The sequence below is a fragment of the Geotrypetes seraphini genome, chromosome 4 (genome assembly GCF_902459505.1).
Source record: "Geotrypetes seraphini chromosome 4, aGeoSer1.1, whole genome shotgun sequence".
Taxonomy (NCBI): Eukaryota; Metazoa; Chordata; class Amphibia; order Gymnophiona; family Dermophiidae; genus Geotrypetes; species Geotrypetes seraphini.
In genome coordinates, this window is record NC_047087.1 from 239335643 (window position 1) to 239343689 (window position 8047).

At 40.6% G+C, this 8047-nt stretch overlaps 1 protein-coding gene across 1 annotated transcript; it reads left to right on the forward strand.

Moving 5' to 3' along the window:
- The first annotated feature begins 4058 nt into the window (after nucleotides 1-4058).
- ATOH7 (atonal bHLH transcription factor 7) lies at nucleotides 4059-4514 on the forward strand. The gene has a single exon (XM_033941051.1). It carries the CDS (start codon nucleotides 4059-4061, stop codon nucleotides 4512-4514), a length of 456 nt encoding a protein of 151 aa, XP_033796942.1.
- Nucleotides 4515-8047: the final 3533 nt, after the last annotated feature.

The window sequence follows — 8047 nt, forward strand, 5'->3', positions numbered from 1 at the left end:
AGGTCTCTAATGAGCCCTTTACCAGCTACATAATGGATGGCAGTAGAGGCTCATGTGATAATGGCTCTGTGCTACTGGGAAAATTAATGTGTGTCCATTGTTGGGGGAAAATAGAAAAATAGTCCATTTTACCCTAGCAGATATGGGTGGAACTACTGTGGTAGCACAGAGTCACTCCAAAGTTTGGCATGGAGCAGTAAGTCCTATTAAAACCCACAAATTATCTACAGAACCCCTTAGGATTCCACCAACACGTTGCTTTTGTCACTGGAACCAATCCTCACTATTCCCATCCCTGACTATTCTAAGAGGAATTAAACTAACAGAGAGAGAAGAGACTGGCTTGTGGGTGTGTGTGTTTCCTTTCAAGAGTGGCTTTGGGTTCTGAAAAGCAGAAAGTAATTTCTGCTCTTGGAAACTATTTTCTCTGTATTAGATTAACCCAGCAATGTCATTGCTTATGTGTAATGTTCTGTATTATTTTGTTATAAGATTTTCATTAAAAAAAAACCCAACCCATGGAGAATAAAGTATCAGTATTTTACTGCTGTGAAAAACCATTGTTAAAACATTGGGCATCACATAAAAAAAGTGTCTTATAAAATAGATATTGTACTTTTCTACCCTTATGTGTCTGTGACGTTATGTATGCTTTTCTTTTATTACTTTTGTAGCTCTGTATATAATTTTGTCCCTCTTATAATTTTTGTAACCGCTATGATTTTCAATAGAACTATCAGTATACTGAATAAACTGAACATTGAACCCAATGCATCATCAATGTGATGTCCCTGTTCTGGCCCACTAGAAGCTTTAAAGGCATCCTGTGACTTTTAAGTTTCCTTTCTGAAACCAGTATCGGGTCTCAGTTAAATGAAGCATTCTATCTCCACCTTTCCAATTATTTCTTTTGTTGGTCATCGGAATACAAACTATTTAATTAGTCTTGGAGCTTTTATCATCTCTGCTGGACAACTTAAATCCTACATTAATTGTAACCTGACTGACCTTACCCTCGAAACATATGTGCAATCTGGAAGCCTTGGGCAAAAATTGCCAAATCAACTGGGCCATTCCCTGTGGGAAAATGTAATGCTGGGGTGGGGGGAAGGGGTGGTAATGTCTTTAGTGGAGTTCAAAGCAGCACTTAGACCAAGCAGCATCTGGCAAACCAGGATAGTGGAAATCAATAGAACATACGAGGTGGCTGAAATTTTATGTCCCATTGCCTAAGAAAATCATAAGAACATAAGAATAGCCTTACTGGGTCAGACCAATGGTCCATCAAGCCCAGTAGCCCTTTCTCACGGTGGCCAATCCAGGTCACTAATACCTGGCCATAACCCAAAGAGTAGCAACATTCCATGCTACCGATTCAGGGCAAGCAGTGGCTTCCCCCATGTCTTTCTCAATAACCTCCAGGAAATTGTCCAAACCTTTCTTAAAACCAGCCACAACCTTTGGCAATGCGTTCCAAGCTTAACTATTCTCTGAGTAAAAAAAAAATGTCCTCCTATTGGTTTTAAAAGTATTTCCCTGTAACTTCATCGAGTGTTCCCTAGTCTTTATCATTTTTGACGGAGTGAAAAATTGATCCACTTGTACCCATTTTCCTCCACTCAGGATTTTGTAGACTTCATTCATATCTCCCCCCTCAGCCATCTCTTTTCCAAGCTGAAGAGCCCTAACCGTTTCAATCTTTGCTCATACGTGAGGAGTGTTATTCTCTTTATCATTATTTCCTGATTATTCACTGATTTGCTTTCCTCAGGAATCAGTCCCCACAATCATTTATTGAATTTGCGTCTATAGAAAACTTTGTATTGCTGTGGGAAATAATCGTCAGTTTCTGTCTGATTGCTGTATGACTTATTGTTGCTTGTGTGCTATAATCTTTGTTTTATAATTTTTATACCGCCTGAAGCCTTGACAGATAGGTGGTTAATACATTTGATAAAATTAAAGAGTATTGTGTTCTGTGAATAAACTGTTTCTAGAGATTTACCTTGCACTCATTTATTTTGGAAAAGCATGCAACATTTCTGTTTCTAAAGGTTTTGCAACTGCTAACAACATTCCTTCTAATTCTACAGTTCTGTGCACCCAGTTTAATGCATAAGGGATCTCAAAGTCCCTCCTTGAGGGCCGCAATCCAATCGGGTTTTCAGGATTTCCCCAATGAATATGCATTGAAAGCAGTGCATGCACATAAATCTCATGCATATTCATTGGGGAAATCCATAAAACCCGACTGAATTGTGGCCCTCAACGAGGGACTTATAACACATAAAATTTCACACTAAGGTTACAGAGTACCTATAGTTATGCATGAGACTGTTGCTAGAGATTGGCAGCCATTTTTGTGAAGGAGCCATGATAGATGTGAATGAGTGAGAATTGCTCCTGCCTCACTGACCCCTTAGACCAGGGGTGTCCAATGTCGGTCCTCGAGGGCCGCAGTCCAGTCGGATTTTCAGGATTTCCCCAATGAATATACATGAGGTCTATTTGCATGCACTGCTTTCATTGTATGCTAATAGATCTCATGCATATTCATTGGGGAAATCCTGAAAACCCGACTGGATTGCGGCCCTCGAGGACCGACATTGGACACCCCTGCCTTAGACCACCAGAGACATGAACTTGAATTGGTGTCAGTAGCATCTTGAGAAAGGATGAGAAAGGACTCACAGAAAGAAATAGTCCTGCTTTTCAAATCTTGTTGAAACATAGAGTAAAAAAAAAAAAAAAAAAGAAAAAGATCTGCTTTTTATATCACTATCACAGTGAAACAAATTATTTGGCTGAAATGTTAATGGGATTTAATACAAAGAAATAATTTGACATGATTTCTCCCATCTCCTTACATTAATTAGAACCTTTTAATGTTAGAAAAATATGCAACCAAGCAAGCATAAGAGCGTGCATTCAACATCTGTCATGCTGAAGTGCATTAATGTTTAATTACACCCTTTGTTTTCAAATTATTCAAGCTCATTAGGGTTTAAGCTACTCTTGACAGGGGTGCAAGGTCTTATAGTCAAGCTAGAGACAATTGTTCTGTGGCTGGAAGTAAATCAGATTGCATTCATCCTATCAAAACCTGTTTGTTTAATAATCTAATTAAGCTTATGTATACTGTGTTACAGTCAACACACATACATGGTTTTATTATATGCATATCTATTATATATATATATATATATTCATATGTTTTTAGTTGCAGGCATAAATAATTTGAATGTATGTGCCTTTCTTATCTACCAAACAATATATTTGTTTTAGAGTTTATATGAATCCAGTGTATACGAGGGACATTTTCCTCTCAGTGGTCAAATATTACTCGCTGAGGAAGCCCTAGTGCCAAACTATTACGATCCTTTGTGACCAGACAATACTCCAGATGGCATGTTAGGGCTGGATGGCTTTGGGAGACACTTCAGCAGGATTTCTCTTGTGGTTCCCAGGATATGAAGGTGCTGAGACAGAAGCATAGGAGACGCCTGCCCACCTGCTACCACCTGTTCAGCCCTCCAGTCCCTTTGCTATAAATTCCCCTCTATTTTCACAGAAACAAGCAGCACCAACCAGCAGTTAGTAAGGAAGAAGCAATCTCTGGTCTCTGCAAGAAGTACTTCACTTTATACTACAGCGTTCTGAAAAGCACCATCCCTTCCTCTCTCTGCTGACTGCAATGAACTTATTTTACTGACAGCAAATGGAGCATGTTTAAGTCACTGGAACTCTATGAGATGATGAGCCCGTGGGAATCGATTTTAGGGAACAAAATTATTTCTTTCCAGGTATTTCTAGTTTTATATCAAACAAAACAATAGGTAGCAGAACTGCAGTTTGCTTCTTCAAGCTCACAATCATCAACACTGGCAAAAAGAAAGTTTAAAAAGAAGCCTTAATGTTTTCAGTAATACACCCTGCATCTAGAAAGTCTCCATTCTGACTTTTCAGAAAAAAAAAAAAAAAAATCAACTTCCTTGTGTAGATAAATAAAACACACCCATGCTCCTGGATTTTTCTGGGTCGAGAACTTTGATAGCATTATGAAATCTTGCAAATCAAATAGCGCTGACTCCGATCCAGAGGAGCTCGAGTCCCAGTGTGCTGGTGGGAAAGAATTTGGGTTGACATGTGCACCGGAAAGAATGGAGAATTCATCCAGGAGGAGACTGGCTGCCAATGCCAGGGAAAGAAGAAGAATGCAGGGACTCAACACGGCCTTTGACCGGCTGAGAAAAGTGGTTCCACAGTGGGGCCAGGATAAGAAACTTTCCAAGTATGAGACCCTGCAGATGGCACTGAGCTATATCATGGCTCTCAACAGAATCCTTTCCGAGTCGGAGCGATATAGAAGTGAAAGAGAATGGATTAACTTCCCGTATGAGCATTTTCAGCCGGATGCATGCTGTGCTTATGTGGGGCAGAAGTACAGCATGGACAGTGACCATTATACTCAAAGGATTGAATCCTATCAGCCTGAGCATTTTCAGGTTGCTTAATAGACCCTATGGACCATGGTATCAACTAGTCTGCCAAATTACTGCAGCAGCTAGCAACATGCAAACTGATGATGCAGGTAAAACAGCCAAATAATATCCTACTGTACTGCATTATCATCTGTTAATCTGGATACCAAGCAGAGCTGCAGTACTTGATTGGAAAATGGTTGCTTATTATGCATTTAAATAGTTTGCCATTGTATAGTTTCTATCACATGTATTATCTCTGCTCTTTTTCTTTTCCCGTATTTTACTTGGAGAGGTGTAATATTTAACAGGAGAGTGTGGCGTAGTGGTTAGAGCTACGGCCTTAGCTACCTGAGGTTGTGGGTTCAAATCCCACACTGTTCCTGGGCAAGTGACATAATCCTCCACTGCCCCAGGTACATTAGATAGATTGTGAGCCCCCCAAGGCAGATAGGGAAAATGCTTGACGTACCAGATTAATTTTCACTGTTCATAATGATGCTTGCTACAAAGATGTTTGAACAAGTAAATGCATTAGAAATTGAATGAAGATATGAATCTAAAAGTTCTAAAGATTAAAATCTTGGATGTGTTATATAAAAAAAATGTATAACGCATTTCCCCGGATTCTGCATGGGTCGCTAAAAATTAAGTGCCAAATATTGGGTGTGGATCCCAGCTCCACATGCAAAATAGTTAGTTAACGAGCTGTAGTCATTTAAACATTGCAGTTAACAAGCATTTAATTAGTGCTAATTATAATTTTTAGTACAGATCTGACTGTGCGCTATTCTGTAACACTTACACCTGCTGAAACCTGCTTTAAATCCTGAAACTCAAGTACTTAATTGACTTAAAAAGGGGCTTGGGTAGGTCAGGGGCATTCACAAGCTTTTTGATGCCATGGCACACTAAACGCGGGGCCGTGGCTGGAGGGCATCTGGAAATGCGCAAAAGTTAACGCAATGATGTTGTGTGCATTTGTGACATCATCATGTCGATGTCCGTGCATGCGCGGATGTCATCCAGCCGTGGCCTTGAGCCTCCTATTACCACCGGCGGGGGAGTGCTGGAGAAGGAGAGGTGCAGAGAGGAGGAGAAATGCCGGCGCCGGCTGACTGCCTACAGGATGTGCAGCTGGCGTCGGTGCCTCTCCTCGCTGGCGTCTTGCAGCATACCTGGAATCTGCTGTGGCACACAGTTTGCGATACACTGTTATAGAATACCAGAGATCTACACTGAACTTGCGTTTCAGGATTTACACCGTATTTCAGCATGTGTAAGTCCTTGTGGCCAAAGGTGAGCCTGGGAATCTGTGCTATTTGCTGTTCTATAAAGGGCGCAAATCCTGGAGTGTTTTATAGAATAGTACTGATCCTTGCCGGCATCTAATTCTGTGTAGCTTGCACAGATAAGTGTATAGTTTCCAATGAGCAAGAGTCTTTTTGTATAACAATTTTTGAACAAAGTTTTTGTCGATTTAATAAATTATTCAAACAGTTCACAATTTTACCAGTGGCCAGAAAGTGAAGTTCTATAAAGTAAAATGCAATGACTGGACGGCAAACTCTTGTCCCAAGGGAAGGTATCCACCTCCCCTTCAGAGTTTCACTTCTCTGAGCGTTTTTAGGAGTCATTTGCTCTCTCCCCACTGGTATATAGTATCATTATAGTCAGTCTCTCACCTATTATTAGGCATCTAATTTTCAGCACCATTTACTGAATCCGGTAAATTATGACCTTTTGTTTTCAATCTTTTTTTTTTTGTACAGCAGCTTTGAGGATAAATTTTATCTTTTAAATGCATCCGGTGAATATTAGAACTAGAGTTAATCCTCAAAGAATTAACTTTCTTAAACTTTGTAAGTTTGAGATGTTTTTTGGAACAGGTTGTGTAGGTTTGCCTTCATATAACTGAAAGTTAATCTTATGTGTGCTCAATAAACTGCTTATTTCAAGCACTGAATATACTGTAATGTTTCAGTTTCCTTAAAAGGAGCATGAGAGCTGATATTTTCACCAAGACTGTAAGCGCCTGAAGACAACTATTAGTTTGGCAAATTAATGAATGCTCTGTATTTCTTTTAAGTCTCTGTTTTTGGCAAAATAATAAATTGTTTTATAAATCACTAAGCTGAGCTATAGTTTATTCTGTCTTGATTTCATGAAAATAGTGTGGGGGAAAATACTGACGTTCGCAAATCAGTATTGTAACTTCTGTGTTCAGTTAAGCAATGCTAGGGCTCATTTCTGGTGCAAACTTTTCTAGCAATTTACCAGTCCGTGTTCAGAAGCTGTGAAACTAGTGCAGGATTTAAAAAAAGCAACAACAACAACCAAATTACAAATTCCAATTAGAGATTGTTTGCCCGGAGTCTTTGTTATGCTATGTGTAGGAAAACATATCAAGCAGGTAAGGATTGTGATGGTGGGGAGAACAAACGCTTAAACTTACATTAAGCTAATTATGAAAAGGTTAGTTCTGTAAAGGTATTCATATAAAGGGCAGTTCTAGAAACTAGGGCCCTGATTCTGCAAAGTGCTTCTAAAGTTAGGCCAATTATCGCTTTTTAAGACCCTTAAATGGCTCATTAACCACTTAGGGCCAGATTCACTAACCTGCCCAATCGGGCACAATCCAGGGCCCGATCCGGGTATGTCCGACGAATTCTCAAAGCCCCAATATGCATATGGGAGCAATCAGAAGAATGCCCCCATCTGCCTGCATGGATCGCTTTTGTGTGGTCCGTGCGCATGCGCAGACCATCTGTAGATGGTCTGGGCATGCTTGTTTGAGCCAGGGTCGTTTTTATTTTATTTTATTTTTTTAACTTTAACTTTTTTATTGTTTTTAGCCCTGCAAGCCCGTGGTTTTAACTCACTTTAAACCCGCAGGTTAAAACCACGGGCTCGCAGGCCGGGGAAGGGCAGGAGAGATTCAGGGAAGATTGGGGCAGAGCAGGGCGGCATTCAATGGGAAGATCGAGCAGGGCAGCATTCGGGGGGAAGATTGAGCAGGGCGGCATTCAGGGGGAAGCAGGCAGGACAGATTGCAGGGCAGACAGAAGGGCTTCCAGTCGGAAAGATGTTTTCGACTGGTCCCCAGCAGTCGCTTCTTCAGTTGATCGGCCAGCCCATTTGGGTTGGATTGATTGTGTTGTGAATTGCTGCCTTCCCTACTTTTGAATGTCCCTCCCCTCATTTGCATGCGCAGATCGGAGGATGGTCGGCAGAGAGGTAAGTGAATTGAACCGGAGGGAAATTTGGGCGCTAAGGGGTCACAAACCCATTGGTATGCTTTGTGAATCTAGCCCTTAGTTTGGACGCCTAAGTTCCGCTCAGCGTTAGACAGGACTTAGGCACCCTTTATAGAATCAGGGCCTAGGTGCCCGAATTTACGCACACAGGCCCCGATTCTCTAAAAGATGCCTACAGTTAGGTGCCTAGTTCAGCATGCCTAGCTAATCGAGGCACCTAACTTAATATTTTTTAATTGGCTTAATCAGCACTGATAATTGAAAGTTCCATTAAAAAAAACAATTAACAAACCATTAAAAATAATGAGC

Excerpts from the sequence above, each read along its gene's own strand:
- ATOH7 (XM_033941051.1), top strand. The coding sequence starts at position 4,059 with ATGAAATCTTGCAAATCAAATAGCGCTGACTCCGATCCAGAGGAGCTC.